Source organism: Hemicordylus capensis, chromosome 5 (genome assembly GCF_027244095.1).
Source record: "Hemicordylus capensis ecotype Gifberg chromosome 5, rHemCap1.1.pri, whole genome shotgun sequence".
NCBI lineage: Eukaryota > Metazoa > Chordata > Lepidosauria > Squamata > Cordylidae > Hemicordylus > Hemicordylus capensis.
Window position 1 is genome coordinate 188635648 of NC_069661.1, and position 20696 is coordinate 188656343.

The 20696-nt window shown below is 38.8% G+C and overlaps 1 protein-coding gene across 3 annotated transcripts in view; it reads left to right on the forward strand.

Annotated features, from left to right (window-relative positions):
• FRS2 (fibroblast growth factor receptor substrate 2) overlaps positions 1-20004 on the forward strand; it is a 61405-nt gene extending 41401 nt beyond the window's left edge. For 2 of the 3 annotated variants that reach the window (XM_053252593.1, XM_053252594.1), the window contains 4 exons: positions 1454-1640; positions 7094-7252; positions 8616-8779; positions 9279-20004. In XM_053252593.1, coding sequence (XP_053108568.1) covers positions 1454-1640; positions 7094-7252; positions 8616-8779; positions 9279-10268 — 1500 coding nt within the window. In that variant the 3' untranslated portion in view covers positions 10269-20004. Of the gene's footprint in view, positions 1-1453; positions 1641-6483; positions 6531-7093; positions 7253-8615; positions 8780-9278 lie in introns of those variants that run through there. The other variant, XM_053252595.1, reaches the window with a different exon arrangement.
• The last annotated feature ends 692 nt before the right edge of the window (positions 20005-20696 follow it).

The window sequence follows — 20696 nt, forward strand, 5'->3', positions numbered from 1 at the left end:
TAGGGACCTACAACATCGCTCCTCACCTTGTTCACGGATCCTGGAGCATCAACAACCGAGCACTCATTCAAGCCCCCTTCAAACCTCTCTGCTCCACTTCTCTCAGACTCCTGTTCTACAAAGTGTTTTCCTCATAGCGGTGACCTTGGCTTGATGGGTCTTTGAATTTATGGTTCTCTCAGTTAGGAAATAATTGTGCCCTTTTCAACCAAACTCAGTGGTGCTCAAGGTAGATCCAACCTTCCTTCCCAAAGCCAATTCCACTTTTCATTGTGCCCAAGGTATTATTTTACCATTGTTTTGTCCATCTCCCTCTCACACGAAGGAAAAAGCCTGGCACACTTTTGGTGTTCACTGGGACCTCCACACCTTCATTAGAAAAACTAAGGAATTCCACCACTTGGACTCCCTCTCTATTTCCTTCCATCCTTCCTCCCTAGGATCTAAAATGTCTGTTTACTCTATCCGATCAATTAGAGCTTATATAACTTTGATGTACAAGTCACTAGCTCTCCCGGTAACACATGCCATCACCACTCATTCTTCTCACAGCGCTTACACATCTGCAGCAATTTTTGGCTCAAGCTCCTCTACACGAGATCTGTTACATGGCCTTCTATCACACCTTTCATTAAACTTTATAAGTCTGACACATTCCAATCAGCGCAAGCAGCCTTTGACCATACCATCTTGCAACAGGTAGTCTAACTGATCCACTCCCTCCCATTTGAGTGTGTTCCATCGTGACCTCCTACACTGTGGGAAAAGAAGCATTGGTCTTACCATAAAGGGTCCTTTTTCACAGTATATGGAGGTCATCCAACCTACACGTGGATCTTTTCTATCTTATTTCCTATGGGTTCATTTGGGGAGGTGGTGACTCTCAGGGTATAGGTGTAGTGAGGCTATTCTGTCTGTCTCGCACTGTCTTTCCCCCTGAAAGCTGGTCTCTCTCTTTCTCCTACCTATTTTTTGAAGTGGCAACAGTCCTGGAACTGGGGCTTAGGCACTTCTATCTACAGGAAATAAGCCTCAACTGCCAATTCAAACAGGTTCTGTCTATTAAAGCACGTGGGATCGACAACCCATCCTATAGGATGATTTCTGTACACTGTGAAAAAGAACCCGTCACAGTAAGACCAATGTTTCTTTCTCCATCGAGTGATTAGGAGAAAATAGCCAGACTGGAAATGTTGGAAGGAGGAAGTATATGTGGCCTAGTCATGCATAAATGCACTACAGGGAGAAAATAAGGTGTATTTGAACTGAGCACTATACCAGGAAGCCATACCAAGTTTTATTTCTCTTACTATATAGTGTTCTGTGCCAAATATTTTGCTCAGTTGAATCTATAGGGTACATGGTTTTGGTTAACATGTTTTAAGTAGCTATGGTGATGTTGGCTTTGAATACACTAGCATTTTGATGTGTGTTTAAAATGTTTGTTTTCTAGGTTATTAATGTGGATGATGATGGTAATGAATTGGGTTCTGGTATAATGGAACTTTCAGATACAGAACTAATCTTGTATACCCGTAAACGGGATTCTGTCAAATGGCATTACCTCTGTCTGCGCCGCTACGGCTATGACTCCAATCTCTTCTCTTTTGAAAGTGGGCGAAGATGTCAAACTGGACCAGGTATTTATGACAGCCCTTAATTTTACAAGTCCGTGAGTGAAATTCATTGGCAAAGTAAAAGTGTAGTTATGCTGGTCCCACAGAGGGACCACCTAACATATATATTATTCATTGGATCATCTGTAATTCTGAGCAACATGATCTACTCTGAATTTCAAAAACCCCTCAAAACTATATCTTAATGAAATTCACTATTGATTTTGATTTGATTTGATTTGATTTCTATACCGCGCTTCCAAAAATGGCTCAGGGCAGTTTACACAGAGAAATAATAAATAAATAAGATGGATCCCTCTCCCCAGAGGGCTCACAATCTAAAAAGAAACATAAGATAGACACCAGCAACAGTCACTGAAGGTACTGTGTTGGGGGTGGATAGGGGCAGTTACTCTCCCCCTGCTCAATAAAGAGAATCACCACGTTAAAAGGTGCCTCTTTGCCAAGTTAGCAGTACTTTAGTATTTGCTGTATTTCTGCAAGCAATACCAGAACATTCCAGACTGAGTGAACAGACTTGTTTTGTAATATCCTTATATATGTGTGTAATGTTAACACATTTAGGATACTGTATACAATATTTCAAATGTGAAATATTGATTGTCCATAATTTACTGGTTGCCCCATCTCAAAAAATATATGGTAAATCTGGAAAAGTACAAACAAAATGATGAAGGAATTATAGCACCTTCCCTACAAGGAAAAGCTAAAGCATGTCGTTCTTTAGTTTAAAAAAAGAAAGAAAGAAAAGATTATTGGCGTAGGAGGAGGTTTATAAAATTATGTATGGTCTGGAGAAAGTAGATAGAGATCTTTTTCCCTCTCTTGTACAAAACCTCAGGGTCACTCAGTGGCCTGACGCAGAGTGAGGATTCAGTTCTGGTTTTATGTGACATTCTGAGCCTTGATTGCATGTGCAAATTGCCAGCTCTGGTTAGAATAAGTTAGTATTATCCAGTCTGGACATAATGAGAGATCCCAGCTTGTTCTAAGCTAGGATCAGAAGTAAAATCCTTCTTCCCTCATGTGCCCAAGGTTAGAGAATGCTGTGTGATACTAGGATTCAGTCCTCACTCTGCATTATATCTGAACTGGGTGATCCTGACAATGAAATTGACTAGCAGTAGCCTTAGGACAGACAAGAAGCATTTCTTCACACAAAGCACAACTAATTTATGGAATATGCTGCAACAGAATGTGGTGAAGAGTACTAACTTAAATGGCTTTAAAAGGGGATTAGACAAATTCATGGAGTATAGGTCTATAATAACAGCATTTGTATAGTGCTTTCAAATGTTCAAAGTGATCCACATGTATTATCCCACAATCCTCAAAACAGTGCTGTAAGGTAATTTTAATTTTGGGTTCATAGTTACTTTCGCTAGGTATTTGCTCATTAAATCAGCAGCTGCTGATAACTCAGATTCCCACAAGTAGGAATTGAGCAAAGGGAGTCAGTATTTTCATGGCTTTCTTACTTAATTCTTTGTACTCTTATTTATTAATCATATTTATATACTATCTGATATGTGTATCTAGGCAGTGTACACAATTTAAAACAAATATAAAAGTAAAAGCAATTAAAACCATTTCACAGAATAAAAAAGTTAAAATAATTTCATGAGATAAAAACAATTAAAATAGTTTAAAATTAATTTCGTTAAAAGCTTGGGAGAACAGGTGTGTCTTGAGGATCTTCCTAAAAGCAAACCGAGATGCTCTTATTTTGACTGGGAGCATATTCCAAAGCCCCAGGGCAGCCACAGAGAAGGCCCAGTTCCAAGTTGCGCGAGCTGGTTGCAACTGTAACTGGATCTCTCCAGATGATTTCAATAGGCGACAGGGCTTATGACAAAGACACTCTCTTAAGTATCCTGGACCCAAGCTGTTGAGGGATTTATAGGTAATAACCAGCACTTTGTATTTTGCTCAGAAACATAGCAGCAGCCAGTGCAGTTCTTTTAAAATTGGTGTTATATGATCCCTTCGGGTTGTCCCAGAGACCAGTCTGCACACTAATTCAAAATTCAGGAAGAGACACTGTTGAACATAAAGTGAAGAACTGCTCCAACTTCTCCAAGACATGGGGAGGTTGACAAGGGGGACGGGAGCGGAAAACTAGCTGGATCCTCCACTGCTCACAAAGCCAAGGGCAGCACAGCAGTGGCACTTGTTTGGCCACTCACTAGATGAGCTCGAGGGAGTGTCTCTCAAGAGGGAACTCTCCCCTGGTCCTTCAGCCAAAGAAGTGACTGTGCCTGCCCTTGGCTTTGTGAGTGGCGGAGAAGCCAAGTAGTTGTTGGCTTCTGTCTCTGTCTGCCTCCCATCATCCCTGATCGCTTCCACACCGTGGACATGTTGGGCAAGGCCCCTGCCATACTGACAGCTCCTTCTGAGTTGTTTGGAACCCCATGGGGGGTCCTAATCCCTAGTTTAAGAACCCCTGCATTATCCCAGGAGGGCTCCAACAGCTTGTGGCTATTAGCCATGATAGAGTTAAATGGAACTCCATTGTCTAGTTAGACAATATGCCTTTGAATAACAGTATCTGGAGGGCAGTCAGTGAGGAGGACTTGAGTCATGGAACTTGCATGATGGCAGTAAATCCATTTTTATCTCTGCTGTAACCCCCCACAACCCTCTTGTGGGGCTAAGTAATATAAGCTTTAAACACTTAACTTGAAAAGTGCAACAACATTTTTCTTGGTGATTTTATTATTAGACTGTATTCCAGAAAAATGTGTCAAGATAACTCTTCAGCAGTTCTTAGGAACTCTGTTATCTCCTTGTTTGTGTTTGGAAGCAAGTGCATGTATCTAAGACATCTACTCACCAACACTTTAGATTTTGTTTTAATGGAGTATTATTAAATGTGGCAGTAATGAAGTGTGGTTATATGGTTTGTCTTGTGTAATTACCAAAAACTATCCTTTTATCTCCAGCCTTTTAATGTGAGATACAATATTTTCCTACTTGTGTGAGACATGTGGTGTTGTGTGTGTGTGTGTGTGTGTGTGTGTGTGTGTGGTGTTAAGTATTACTAAGTGTTACAGCTATCATAAAGAGAGTATTTCAACAGAAATAGTTTAATCTTTCATTACATTTTAACAGTGCATATTCATATTACCAAGCATTATAAGCCACAGCTGCAAAATCTCATCTCCAGCTGGTGGACTACTAGAGCAGTTTTTATTTTCAAAAGCCATATCAGTTAAAACTAAGATTCTTGAAATGTAAAGCAGACCCTAAGGAGGTCATAAGTAAAAGAGGATATCTTCCAAATGGCTTTGCAGAAACTGCTGGAAAGCCTCAAATTGCACCAATACTTTATTTTGTAAAAAGTCATGAGGACATAGACCCAGTGTGTTTCAAATTTGCAGATGTGCCTATCTCAAAGCAGGCATAGCAATTGCTGGGGGGAAGGTGAGGATGCTCACCTTCCCAAAGTTCAGTATGCATGATTGTTTCCTTATAACCCTCCCCTACCCAATATGTAGAGTTCATGACATTGCTGGTACCATTGGGGTAGCTCTTGCATCCCCTCACCATGGACTTACTAGTTTTCTTGGGCCTGGGCATCACCATCAGAGTAGTTAGAACATAAGAACAGCCCTGCTGGATCAGGCCCGAGGCCCATCTAGTCCAGCATCCTGTTTCGCACAGTGGCCCACCAGATGCCGCTGGAAGCCACAGACAGGAGTTGAGGGCGTGCCCTCTCACCTGCCATTACTCCCCTGCAACTGGTACTCAGTTATGTATTTCATCATGGAAGTTACTTTAATGAAACTTGGTCCTACGTAACCTACTAGGATGTTAAGGACAAAGCTAGAATTTCTTTTACATTGCTCTAAAAGCTAGGATGTGGGTTGTCCCTAAGAGAGTGGTTTTCAACTCATGTTAAAGGCAAATCCAGGTTCCTTGGAGCATTATAAGGAATTTCTTGATAAGAAAGTTAGTAAGGGCAGAGAAGCTTCCCTGAAAAGGCAGCTTGCCTATCATTCCTTAAAATGCAGAGCTGAAAGGGGATATTGGATATGTTGTAGGGCTTGGTTCACATGTAAATAGCACCATGGTGAAGTGCCACAGATCTCACCAGTACAGTAACTGTGCAGTGCAGGAGCCAGTGTGGTATAGTAGTTAGAATGCTGGACTAGGACCGGGAAGACCTGAGTTCAAATCTCCATTAGCCATGAGACTTGCTGGGTGACTCTGGGCCAGTCACTTCTCTCTCAGCCTAACCTAGTTAACAGGGTTGTTGTGATGAGAAACTTAAGTATGTAGTACACCGCTCTGGGCTCCTTGGAGGAAGAGTGGGATAAAAATGTAAATAAATAAATAACGGTGTGCCTTAGAATTCTTTGCAGTTTGCAGCAGTTCCCATGCTGTAGCCTCGTGTCTTGGAGTGCTAGCTTTAACACAAGGCACATGATTAGGAGTTCCTCAGCGGTGAAAAAGGTTCTCCAAAAGTAATGTTTGAAACTATAGAACCAGAGCTAGATTTACTACCTTTGTCCTAGAAACCCTCTGGAAATAGAATGTCATTTCTGCTACAGACAAATCTTGGTGCCTTTTTTCATTTTATATGGCAGTTAACTACCTGGTAGGTTTTTTAAATCACCACTATGGATGTTTTGTTTGCATTTGCCTCTATTTTTGACACACAAGCAATAGACTAAAATTTGGGATTTACAACTTTTGTTACCTCTCTGCCCACCTAATTTTATTTTTTGAAATAGAGTAGTGTCTAATAGTTTTATCATGTTAGATAAGCTAAAGCTCAGCAGTAGCAAAAAAACCCATGTTGTTAACAAGAATGTCAACTTTAACTTAATGCTTTCAATGGAAGAATAACCCAAAGCTGCAACTGCACTGGTTCTCTCTTTGCTGCTGATGGTAAGTTTGGGCTCCCTCTGCTGTTTTGAAAAGCAAAGTGGAACAATACTACGTGGGAATCCATGGTATTGTCTGCTTTGTTTTCTGTGTCTTTCCTTGAGACCAAAACCAAATTGCCGTTGTCTGTTTCATCCAAATCTGTCCTATAGTCCTTCATCTTTAACCTTTACACCAACCTGAAGCTGTACCCTGTGTCAAATCTTTCTTACCTTTTTGTTCAAGAATTCTATATTGATTTTTGTAGCAGTAATTGAGTAGAAACCTGAAATATAACTTTTCTGCAGCAAAACTCTGTTCTCACATGGAACATTGCTTACCAGGAAAGATTTGTTTTCTGAAGTGCATACTACTCTTCTCTTGGGTTTTTTTTTTTTAATTTACCCTTTGTTTAAATTGTGATTATAAAATTATTAGAACCTCTTAAAAGGTTTTAAACTGTGGTTAATTTGATAGCTCTTTTTTAACAGGTATTCGCTTAAATGGATTATTCCAACATCTTTTATTGAAACCTTACCCTTTTCATTAAAAAAAAAAAAAATCTAATAGAGCATATGTTCTTGTAGGAATATTTGCCTTCAAGTGTGCCCGTGCAGAAGAACTATTTAATATGTTGCAAGAGATCATGCAGAATAATAGTATAAATGTGGTAGAAGAGCCAGTAGTAGAAAGGAATCAACATCAAACAGAAATTGAAGCTCCAAGAACTCCCCGCACACCTACTAGTAAGTTTATTTATCCTGCTTGAGTGTTGAATGTGAAACTTTGTTACCAGGTAAACAAAAATTAAGTAAGCCACTAACAAAGATAAAATTTGTGGTCAGGGAATCCACAACAGATTGCTTTTAACAGTTTGGTAATTGCTGATTAAAAGACTTATTTATTTATAGGCATTCATGCCAGTTTCACTTTGACATCCCCCGACACACACACATTTCTGATTTATGTATATATGTATGTAGTATTTCTAGAATGCCTCATGTCAGCTCTGGATGGTTCACAACAAGCAAAATAGAAACATAATTAAAACCAACAAAATCGCACCAAAAATAATATAAACAATTCAAAACAATTTAAAAATAGTTTAAAAACTCAGGAAGGCCAGACCAAAAAAGTAAGTCTTAAGGGCTCTCTTGAAGGCCAGTAAAGTAGTCACATTTCGGATTTCTGTGGGGAGAGCATTCCACAGCCTAAGAACAGCTGCGGAGAAGACCCGATCCTGAGTCACCACCAGATGAATATGAATACGACAAATATTTATATACCGCTTTTCAACAAAAAGTTCCCAAAGCGGTTTACATATAGATAAATAAAATGAGATAAATAAAGTAAGATGAACTGGTGGCAACTGGAGGTGGGACTCTCCAGATAACCATGGAGAAAAGGCACTCTGAGGTAATGTGGACCTAATTTAGTAGATCATTGTACACATGGAAGTCGGCAGAAAGTAGGTAGTGTTTCCTGGTCAATACAGCTCAGGAATCTTAAAGATGTCAGGCTAATTTTGTGTCTTTCAGAATTGGGAATTTTGTATTTTAGTGCAGTGACTCTCCTAGGTTTAGAAGGGGACCATGCCAAGAGGGCACCTGTCCTGACATCCCCCTGGCAAGTTCCTTTATTGCATGAGGGGCAGGTTGTATGAAGCAATGCTCTACACTCATTACAAAAACTAGTATTTGGGTTACATGTAGACTGGCAGCTCAGCGGAGCTACTGGCTTCAAGCAATAAAGGAACACAGTGTATACCTGTTCTTAATTGCATCAGGAGAAAGTATCATCTGAACTGTCAGTCTGTCTCCATGGTACAAGAATGTATAACATAGTCCTGATTCAGTTCCGGAGAAGGTGCCTTCCAGTGTTAATATTCAATGGCTCTATAACTTGCATTAATTTCCAGTTCTCTTTGATGCAATATAAATGCAACTGTGTATTTACTGCAGTGCTGACTTACCAGTCTAGAGAGGGCTTTCTCTTCCCCTCCGATCCACAAGGATAATTTCTAACATCTTCAAATATATCCACATGTTTTCCAGAGGAAAGAGTAGTATTTTATTAACAATGGGCTAACTGGATTTTCTTTTAAACTAGCACCTGGGTTGAGTGGGCAGAGTCTACCTAATGGCTATCCAAGGTATCCCTCCTATGGAGATGCTTCATCACATCCCTCCAGTAGACACCCCTCTGTAGGAAGTGCACGTCTTCCTTCAGTAGGTGAAGAGTCAACACACCCCTTGCTTGTAGCAGAGGAGCAAGTAAGTAATTCTGCATTTTACTTCACATGTTATTTCGTCTAATTGTATCCAAACCATTTCTTCCGCAAATGGGAAAGCTTCTGATTGTGCATGGGGGCAGGGCTAGTTGCTGATCCCTCTCCAGCCCTTTGCACTCCCCTCGCAAACTATTCGGGTTGGTATGGGGAACAGGAAGGTATACAGCATGGAGAACTGAAGAGTGAAGAAGTGATCGGTTGAAAATTGCTCCCCGCCATGCAACTAGCAGTTTTGTTTGCAGAAAACAGGTTTCGGAAACAACCCATTGTACTCCTCCATCATTGCCATTATTTTTATACACTTTACATTGAAATTATTCTACTGCTCCTGTCTTCCATAATGGAAGTGCTCTTGAAAGTATTCTTATGTTATTGCTTAAGGACATGACAAAAATGTGTGATCGCAAGCAAAAAAGGGGGTAAGATTAAATGGTGGGGCAACTGGGTGACACTCCATTTGATTATTTATTCTGTCCTTACAGGTCCATACATATGTGAACACAACTGGTGTACAAGAGGAAAGAAAAAACAGGCCAACTGTGCGAACACCTCTGGAACGAAAGGCTTCTAATGCAGAAGCAAGCAAATCAAAAGATGGTGAAACTTGTTCCGAGAACAGAGATGCCCAGGTCATACTGGAACCTGAAGGAGTCAAATTTGTTCTGGGCCCAACGCCTGTCCAGAGGCAGTTAATGGAAAAAGAAAAACTGGAATCAAGTGGGAATAGTGCTCAAGCTAGTGGGAACAGTACTGAAACTAGTGGAAACAGTACTCAAGCTGTTGGGAGCAGTAACAATGAATGGGACACTGGATATGACAGTGATGAGCGCAAAGAAATATCTTCTGGTAACAAATTACCATATGAAAATGTAAATAGATTGTCCATCCCTAGTGCCTCAGGGCTCAGGAGAGGTCGTCTGCTATCATCCAGCACCTCTGATACTCAGAATATCAACAATTCAGCTCAGAGAAGAACTGCATTGCTAAATTATGAAAATTTGCCATCTTTGCCTCCAGTTTGGGAAGCCCACAAACTAAGTAAAGAGGAGGAGGAGAGTTTAGGACCAAAGACCCCTTCCCTGAATGGCTACCACAATAACTTAGATCCCATGCATAATTATGTCAATACAGAGAACGTAACAGTGCCATCAAGTGCTCACAAAATAGAATATGCAAGACGTCGGGACTGTACCCCAACAGTCTTTAATTTTGATATTAGGCGACCAAGTTCAGAACACAGGCAGCTCAATTATATACAGGTTGATTTGGAAGGTGGCAGTGACTCTGACAACCCTCAGACTCCAAAAACACCTACCACTCCACTTCCACAGACTCCAACCAGGCGCACAGAGCTGTATGCTGTGATTGACATTGAAAGAACAGCTGCTATGTCAAGCTTGCAGAAAGCACTGCCACGAGACGATGGTACATCTAGAAAAACTAGACATAACAGTACTGACCTGCCTATGTGAGCCTGGAAAACACTAGTTAAATTGCACCTTTATGAAGTGTTTGGTTTTTTTAATTAACTGAATGAATGCTCTGTTTTGTGCTATCACCTTTCGTAGATCGATAGATTTTTTTTCAGAATACTTCATCATGTGCTTGTTTGACGAAAGGGAATTTTTAAAGTAGAAAGAGTATTGAATAATACAGTTTCATTTTACCATTGTAGTAACAGCTTTTGGAAGCATTTTAATAGTGCCTATTTCATTGACTGAAAGTTGGAGTAACATGCCAGTTTTGACAGACGGGCCATGTGCCTAAAGTCACTGAAGGCATTCTGACATCTGTGTGTCTCCTGAAGCTTGCATTACTAGCAGATCAGTTTAGTCTCTCATAGTATGTCTGTATATTTGCATCTTCCAATTGAACACGGGCTCATGGCATAAATGGGAGATTTTCTGGTCAATTTGAGTCGAATTCCAGTACAAATTCCTTTTTATCTAGCATATCTGGGATAAATAACTTTCTGGTATGCACGAACCACTTCTTAGTTGTTAGAGAGGACAAACAGCTGTCATTCTCTAAAGCCCCCACAATAGGAGTAACTTGTCAAGTTGCTGAAGAGTACAAGTGTATTAATAAAGCTAATTAATAAGTTTTAAAAGGGTACCACGACTTAAGAGTGGCTAGTTTTTGGAAGGGAGAAAAACTGATGAAATCAGCAGCTTCTTAAATATTTAGTATCATTTAGCACTTGGTATCAGTTTTAAAACAGTCCATAAATTAATGACCAGATGCACTTTAAAACTATCAAGCATAAATCCAGCGACTAGTAATTGAAAAACTAGTTATCAGATCAGTTTGTATCTCAGATAAAAAGTCTATGCTGTCGTTTTAGGGTTTGTTTCTTTTGCTCTGTCAAATTGAAATGACCTGTACCTTTTGTGACATTTGAGTAGGTAGCATAAAGGAGTTGGTGCTGGGCTAAAGGGCTATAATTTCTCTGTGCAGATTACAGAGGACCTCACAATGTGCCTTTTCTGGCACTCTCTTCCCACTGTGGCCCTCTGCATCTCCCCCCCCCCCATGGCTCTGAAGATCAGGGAGCCCTTTATGCTTTATGCTTGAATATCATCCCATCTGGTGGAGGAGTACTGCTGGAAGTGGGGGCGGGGGGGACACATCAGTCCTCCTTGTGCATGCTATTTGTGTGTAAGAGGACACATCAATGTTTTATTTCAGCAGTATAACATCAGCCTTAGGCTTGCAACAACTTTCCAAATGGCAGCTTCAGGTTTTTCTGTAGAGTTGTACAGATGTAACAAACAAAATATATTTGTGATGTAATTCACAATTATATTGTGTGTATGGTGGAATCGCCTTTACGCAGACGAATACAACAAATATTTATGCACCGCTTTTCAACAAAAGTTCCCAAAGCAGTTTACATAGATATAAATAAAATAAAATGGCTCTCTGTCCCCAAAGAGCACACAATCTAAAAAATAAACAAAATAGACACCAGCAACAGCCACTGGAGGGATGCTGTGCTGGGGATGGATAAGTTCTTTCTTTTAGTTCTTTCAACTTCTCTTCCTTTCCTCACATCTCATTTGTGTTTCAGTCTGTCCTGTACAGTCTTTGAGTTGCAGCTGTTAATTTTGTACATAGTCTTTGTTTAGTGTATTTTTATGTGTTTCATCTTATTCAATTTCTATATTGCCATGGGGAAACTTTTGGAAGACCTATTGGCAATATTCTCGCTTAAGAGAAAGGCTCTCTTATGGAAAGTTGCATTATGGATGGTCGAGGACAAAGTGCTATTGCAGCTTGGAGATGAATTGGCATATTAAGACCTGTATTTTTTATGCTTGATTTCTTCCAAAAGAAAAGAATTGGAGGCCTATAATACTCAGTTCGAAGGCATCATATGACTTACTGGTACAAGCTAGCAAAATGATTCCATAAATAATAGTGCTCTTGGATTGTTAAAGACTGAGATCTAAGTGTTTGTGTTGGCACATCTACCTAAGGTACCTGCATATAATCTAGTGCTGTCATAATGTACTCCTTTTGGGTAGTATTATGCTGACACTGCTGGCACAGCATGCAGTTAGCTGGAACAGAACCTACTGAAAATGTGTAGAGAATCTCTGAAAGTAATATTCATGGATATATGAACTTGACTGTTTAATAGATGGCTGATAGCTTAACTACTGCTTAATATTCCCAATACATTTTGGCATGTGCTGATCTTACCTAATACTCTGTTCAGATTCACAGTACATAGAATAGCCCGTGTAGCAGAAGGCTCATGTAGCACAAACCACCCCAAATCTAAAGTTGTGCAGGAAGCAATAGATGTAAGCTGATGAGGCACATGTGAAGACGTAAACATTTCCAGAAATTAACACTGGGGAGATTGATTTCTAGGAAGAAAATGGAAAATTAGAGGAAAAATCCAAATATATGCAAATTTTCCTTTCTGTCTAAACCTGTATTCACTCTATGAACATGAAAAGTGCCATGTATCACTTGGCACATAAAATGATACTGTTTGGTATATTTATGAAATTGCAAGGTATAAAGTCTTTGTTTTATTCAAACAAATACAGGTGAAACTTTGTATTCGCGGACTCCATATTCACGGTTTTTCGTATCCGCAGTCAGGGAATTGGCACCCGACCTTGGTATACGTGGAAAAAACGGCAACTAAGGGGTTAAATTTCATGTATCCGCGGGTCGGGGGTGGCCGGAAATGACCTCAGACGTAATTTCTGACCACCATTTTGGAATTGAGAGCCTCAAAATGGCTCCCTTAGGGGTGGGGACCGGGGTGAATGTGATTTTTGGCTAATTTTTTACTGTTGGGAGCACTGCTGTGCTTCTGTGGACCCGTGGATCATGTTAGGTCACTTCCCCCTGCATTTTTTAAAAAAACATTTTTGAACATTCAACCTCCAGGAACCTAACCCCCATGATCACATTGCCCTGATGCCTTTGTATTCATGGTTTCTCTTCCCAGTGTTAGAAATGGAGCTGCTACCTAAGTGTATGTATTGGTTTTTGACAGTTGACAAAATAGCATAAACCATAAAATGAACACTGAAAATTGAAATATAAGTGGTGTAGTATACAACAGAAGATTTTATTATTGGGACTTAGTGCTTACATAATCATTAGTAATAAACATGGTTTTGTTAAGAGAAAATATATTCTTAGGAAGGACATTCAGAAAAGAAACATACCTTAAAAAGTAATTATAATGTACACAGACTGCAGTCCTGTGCACACTTGATTGGAATTTGAGGCCCATTGAATTTAGTGAGACTTGCTTCTGAATAAGCATGTATAGATAGAAGGCTCAAGTGTTCAGAGTAACTTTAGAAAAAAATTGCTATTCTGAACTCGTGTGTGTGTGTGTGTGTGTGTATATGTATATGTATGTGTATATACACACACATACTGTTTCTTTAATAAATGTCTGAAAGACCCAATAGCTTCTGATCTCGAATTTTACTTTATGAACTTGAGAAAATGGAAGGTTTGAATGAATTGAAATTTCCGAACTCTTCCATGTTACTTTGTTCTTTGATTGTTATACATATTTTCAAGTATTCATCAGTTTATTTCACAGTGCAGAAGATGGAGAAATGAGGCAAGTAAGGACCAAGAGGAGTAAGGCCTTGCAATCATATTGCAGGAGTAATATGCTTGCAGATGTCTGGTTTGGACCACATGCCTGCAAATGCTCTGTATTCTGCCACTTTTGAAAGTACTTTTCTAACATCAAGTGCTAACAGTGTTGCTTGGTTAGAAATCTGGACAAATGTAGTAGCAGTCCTATAATCACTAACACTGATGATCACCTCTGGGGCTGGGGCTGGGGCTGTAGCTCAGTAGGTCAGCTTTGCATGCAGAATGCCCCAGGTCCAATCCTTGGAAACTCCAGGTAGCCTTGGGAAAGACTCTACAAATCAGATGGACCAAGGGTCTGACTCCGTATAAGGCAGCTATTTATCATTAATAGCAAAATTAATGCCATAACCAACCTTTGTGTCTTGGATCTAGGAGTTTTGCAGCAGTGTAACTTGCTGTAACAGTATGCTTGTAAAAGTATTATTCTGAAAGAGAAAATACTGCATTTTTTAGTTTTCCCTCAAACTTCTCATTTTTCCACCATTTTCTCCCCCAAATTTTCCAGTTTCCCTATGTCTTCATGTGCATTTTTGTATTGTCTAAAACTGTAATATATCAAATAATTGCAAGTATCTTCCTGCAGTAGTTGAGCAAACACACACACAACCCAAAACCTTAAATCTGAGCTCTTTATGTGAAGAACCCCTTGGAAAAGCTGCTTTTTAATTACATTGTGATTTTGTCCTCATTTCAATAATACTTAAGAAGCTATGCTGCTTGAAATAGCTTCTTCCTTACATTCTGTGGGATGGTATTTGAATATACAGCTAGAATAGGTTGCAATCATAATAAAGATTAGATTTTCTAAAAAACCCTATTGATATACTTAAGACTTTTTAAAAAAAAGGTCCTGAACTACATCCAGACTAATGTAGCGCTAGCATATACTCTTGTGGTAGTGCAGAGAAAGTAATGTCTTTCCAGACTAGTCCTTTCTCTAGCAGAAGACGACAATTTGCACAACATGTTGCGCAGTCTTGTAGTGCAGCTAGAGGTGCAGCTTCACATTGTGGAGACCATAACTTCACACAACTGTGCAGACTTCTTAAGCATGCACAACTTCTCTTTTTTGGATTTCAGCTCCTAATTTTGGTCAAAGTATTGGTCTAGACTCTCTCTCTCTCTCAAAGTATGTCTGAATAATATGAAAGCCCTTACTCCTCTACTGGTGTTCTGCAGCAATCCAAAACCTGATTGGCAGGACTCCATTTTGTTCAGCTTCAGGATCTTGCTTGAGTAAAATAGTTGCTGTTGCAAAGTATACAGTGGAATATAAAAGAGGATGTGGCTAAAATGTCTTTATACAAAGCCCAGATTTGATCAAAATTATCTAGTTTTTTCCCCCTTTAACCTACCTTTGCTTCTTGTGTACCTAATTACCACCTGCTTATATGTATGTTGGAAAGAAATTGGGATATTTTTTCTGCATTTTCTGTCACCTCATTTTCTGTTCTTGTGGTTGTTTCTGTCTGTTCAGTGAGACAGTTCAGTCTGTCTAATTAGCTGCTATCAAATGATAAGATATGCACTTTATTGGAGACTCATCAAAGTTCTGATAAGAAGTTTGTCATTTGCAGATTTGGGGCTCCTCTTACTTTGTCATCAGTATTAATATTTTGCATTAAGGTTGCAAACATGCTTAGCAGGAGAGCACTGAACACACATACTTTTGGGGCGAAGTAATTTTGTACCCCAATATCCTGTAAAAAGTGGCAATACCCCTTTGGTTATACTATTCAAGTTTTCTGTTGAAACATATCCTGAAAGAACATAATACATTTCTCTGGTGCCTTCATGTTATAACCTTAGTTGTGAGTTACCCCTCTCATTTCATCAATTCAGAAAGGTACAGTGTATATGCTAATATTGCCTCTTTTGAATTCCTTATAGTGAAATTGTTTTTGTAATGAAAAGTACTAGAGAAGATGTGATAGCTTATCACATCTGCAGACATAAACCTTTGCCAGATTTATTCGCTAATGTATGTATACAACACTATTCTGGAAACTATCTTCAGTTATCCTTGTAAAGTTCTAGATTGGCCAGCCCCAGGACTGTTTATGTTGTCTTAACTCAAATTGAGTAAATATAAAATTTTACATATAGATCTTTATTTATTTTCTCCTTCAAAAGCCCATGTTTCCAAAAAGAAGTATATTAGGGACAAATATTGACAGAAGGGAAAACGGTCTCATTGTGGCTACAGGAAGCCACGACTGCCTCAGTTTCAGAGATGTCACCAGACATCGATTACGTATTTCCAAGCTTAATTTCGGCTACCAAGCAGGATATTTAAATTGAGGTGGTGGTGGAGAGCTGAAATGGATTCTCCAAACATCAGGTAGATGCCACCTTTTGTGTTTGTGCGGTAATCACAACACACATTGTCCCAGGCTTCCACCAACTAGGCAGGCCTGTTGAGTTCATTATCAGTTCAGTTGAATAACACTAAATACCAAAATGTGAGTTTAAAGGATAATACTGCTTTCTGTTGTTCTACTGGTTTTCAGTGAAACTGTGCTGAGTTGTTGTTGTTTTCTTACTTTTTGTTTTTGCTAAAAGCTTGGCAGAAACTGTCTCAAGCAGGTGCTAAGTGAAGCCGTATCTCTGGTGGGTGGACAGCCTTAGAGGAAACAAAATGGTAATGTCTGTGTCCAGTAATTTATTATTATTATTATTTTTACATAATCTGCCACTGACACTCATGTGCAGAATAGACACAGTTTCTACTCTATGTCCCCTGAATCTGTATTGGTGCTTAGCTTCCTGGTTTTCTTTCACACAATCGTGTATTAAAGAGGTAAAACCTACCTTTGCTTCTTGTGTACCTAATTGCCACCTACTTATATGTATTTGCATGATTGGTGCTGATTGAATCCAGTGTTTTCCCACTTCAAGGCCACTGTTCCAGCTCGTTTCTTTCACAACTGCAGGTTTATTTTCATTATTTTTTCTATGAATATGCACTATTGCATCCATTTGCTTAGACTCCTTACTAATTTTGTCTAACAAAAGCTGAAAAACTGGCTACTTCATGATCCCCAAAGTTGGAGGCTTGGTGATCCTAGAAATCAGTTCCAGCTCAAGATTGTCTGCTATCCTGTTCTTCTCCTTCTCCCCACTCCCTCCCCCACATTTTTAAATTTAGTTATGCAGGAGTTTTGTGCAGTATGCTGCCGAAGGTAAAGTGTATGGAAGCAATTGCAGAAGTTCTGGATGGGGAAAAACACAGACATACAGGAAACGCGTTAAGATTTATTTCTGAGCCAGTGAGGAAAGGTGAAATGTGAAGCGTGTGTAGACACAGCCTAAGAGTTAACCAATCTTGGACAAAGCTCATTTATCAAACACAAGATACAAGTTCATGGCCTGGAATTCCAGTTGTCAATGGTACAGTTTCTTCTATTATACTGTGAGTTACGTTTTTAGCTAAAATATAGAAATTTTGATGATATTTGATACACAATCCAATAGTGGACTAGAACTAAGCAGTATTGCATGTTATGTTCTTATTTGACAATGATTCATTGGTGAATTTGTTAGGGTTTTAGACTCCCTTTCCTAAGATTCATATAGTTGTATAAATCTCTCTTATACTTCTATAAAGTTACCCTTTGTAGTTACCAAGGCAAGGCTGAAATAGGTACTCATCCCTATTTTTTTAAAGGCAGCTTATTGACTTTCAGAACAAATTATGAAACCCTGGATTATATTTAGACACCTGAATTAGCAATATTGCCTGAACATTTAAGTTTTTGCAGCCTTTGTGAATAACGGTGCATTCACATCTGATTATCTTTGCCTAGTAACAGGAAAATACTCAGTGACTGTAATTTTGTAATGTTTGGTCAGTTCTCCCAATTACTGTGACCAGATACATATGGGGACAGAGTTCCTGTATCACAGAAGTGGGAATGTTGGCAGTCTTTGTCAAAATGTCCACTACACAACCCTAGGTACAGAAACCCTATCTTTCTCTGCTGCAGATCACCCTACTTCTCATTCCAAAAAAAGACCTGTGCTATTTTTCTGCCACAAACGAACAGTGTTAATAACAGATTCAAGGTTTCTAATCCAAGGTGTATGTGTAAGAAAATACAGTTTATATTCTTCTCCAATCCTAGCCACTTCTTTCAGATCTAATGAGCAGAATGACTCTGGCCATAAGCAATAAAGGTCTCCATAATTCCTATTGAGGTATGGCCAAAGTGTTTCTCTAATACAGTTTCCTCCAGATTAATGCAGTGTTTTGTTGGGGAGAATAAGGGTGAAATTTAGTATCAAACATACAAAATTGTCTTTATAAGTTCATGGTGGGTTTTAAAAAATCTTAACAATTTATTTACAAAGGGCATTTAAAATTATTTCACAGTTTTAATACATGTTTTCTGCTAAATCCATTAAATTGTACCTATGTGTATAAATATGAAATGGATGACTGTCCTAAAGAATTAGATTGTTGGTTCTCTTGGAACAGGGCAGTTTTCCTCTATTTTCATGAAGGGCCTGGCATGAGAAGGCTTCTTTTTTACATCACTTGTTCTTTTTGAAACCTACCACATATGAGTGTCAGCTTACACCCTTATCCGTTGCTAAGGACTATGGAGTACATAAGTACCATTTTGATTGAGGCCATTTATATATATACGCCTTGAGACATGCTGTCTAACAATATCTCTTATTTGCCATTTCCTCCATCCTTGTATCTCTATTAGCAATGAAGAAGGGGTTGTACAATCTTGCTGCAGTCTTGTTTTGCCACTAGATTGCTCCTGCTCCTCTTCCATTCTCCCCCTGAAAAGAGGAAAGAATTAGTCTTCTCATGTATAGCTTGTATGTTCAAATTCTGTTAGCAGAGAGCATGAACTGTCTGCATCAAACAGAATCATTTGGTTGGCAGATGTTGCCTAAACATGACCTGAACATGTACAACTATAAAGTTATATGAATAATAAGATGTTTTATTCCTATTTGTGGTCAAAGCTGGGATTACTTTCTGAATTCTGCTTTTTGAGGTATTGTGTGTGTGTGTGTGTGTGAGGGAGAGAGAGAGAGAGAATATCAAATGAGGACCCATCACTCAGGAATTGCTACACTTTGCTTTTGTTTAGCAATGGATGTCAACAACCTCTAACATGCTGTTAGTTTCCAATGCAATATTATATATATTATATAAAAATGCATATATATGGTACTAATTCTGTATTTTCCCTGATATTTGCCAAACCTTGAATGCAGGCAGTTGTCTTGTTTTGTAAGACATCAATTGCTACTGAATGTATAGGAATGCTTCCATTTTGTAGAAGGAAATAGTGTTTGTCTGGTATACCACAATATGGTGTGTCCCAACCAGCAAGTATGGTGCCTTTCTTTTTTATGTTTAAGCATAACATTTCATTCCATTGTAGCATCAACTACAGTTATGTCTTTGGAAATATTGTTTGCTTCTTTAACTGCACTGTGGTTCCAAAGTTACAGTACAACTGATCTAAAGCCTTGGCATGAAAACTGAAAATAGTCCAGTAATCACCAGTGTGCCACAAATGCATTTATTAAATGCATAAATATACATTTCTATAAAAGCCAAAACTGTATTTGTATGTTACTTTGTCATTGCATTGTAAAATACTGTAAAGTTGTTGTATGTCCTAATTTTGCATTATACAAATGTTTTCCTACATAAAGGCATCAATATAGCAACTTTGTATAAAAGTAGCTTTCTAGAGTTTTATTTTATAAAATAAAAAAGTCTAAAGAGTTGGGTATTACCATTGCCAAATGACTGAAAAAATTCACAAAACTATTTTCTTTCCCCACCATGGTTCTGTTTCCAAACATTCCAGGTTTCCTTTTGGGAGTGAGTGATTAAAAGTATACTATGCATAGTATGTTTATTTATCAACATCCATATACTACCATTTAATTTTGGCTTCAATTTTTATTGAGCTTACCAGATATCAATTTTTAAATGTATTCTGTAATATTGACAACATTGTCCCCTCACCAGTGCCAGCTTCATAAGAATTGTAGCATGGCAATAAAATATTGATTTTTACTATATAAGAGTATGTACTGGTTTTTTTGATGGATGGAATGGGCCAACTGGTTCAGAGACTTTGTGTGTGGCAATTTTCCTCTTACATTCAAGTTGACTGAAACTAATAATAATTTTAGCTACATGGCACACTCATTAGATCTGGCCTTGTTGAAAGTGGTCAATATGGACCAATTAGGATCAATCTTTTATAAAATGTATATGGTGCTTTAGATTGAGAAATATTGCTGAGGTGTCATTGAACTACTTTACCCACAAAATGGGAATGATTTTCCAGAATTCATTTGGCTATAATATCATATGAAGGAATGCATTGAACTGTAGCTTCTGGGAAATCATTTAAACTCTGCTGTTTAAGTAGTTTACAATTAATTTAGTCCTTGAGTTGGGAAGACTGAATACTGTACAGAAGTGGGGTGTATGTTAGGGTAGGCAAATGGTGGTCTAGGGTTTCAGTAGAGTCAGAAGGGTCCTCCCATCCTAGTCCTCCTGAAGTACAATGTCGTGCTCCTTTTGGTTATGTATCTAAATTGTTTGTCCTCAAAGCATATATTCAAATAATAACTTTGCACTGTGGGAGCAGCTTTTGTATAGTCTGGTCCCATCCTGCAGGGGTGTAGCAAGGTTGGAGTGGGCCCAAAGACGAGATTTTAAAATCCCCCCCCCGCAAAGTCCAGGGCCTCCACACATACCAGGCCCC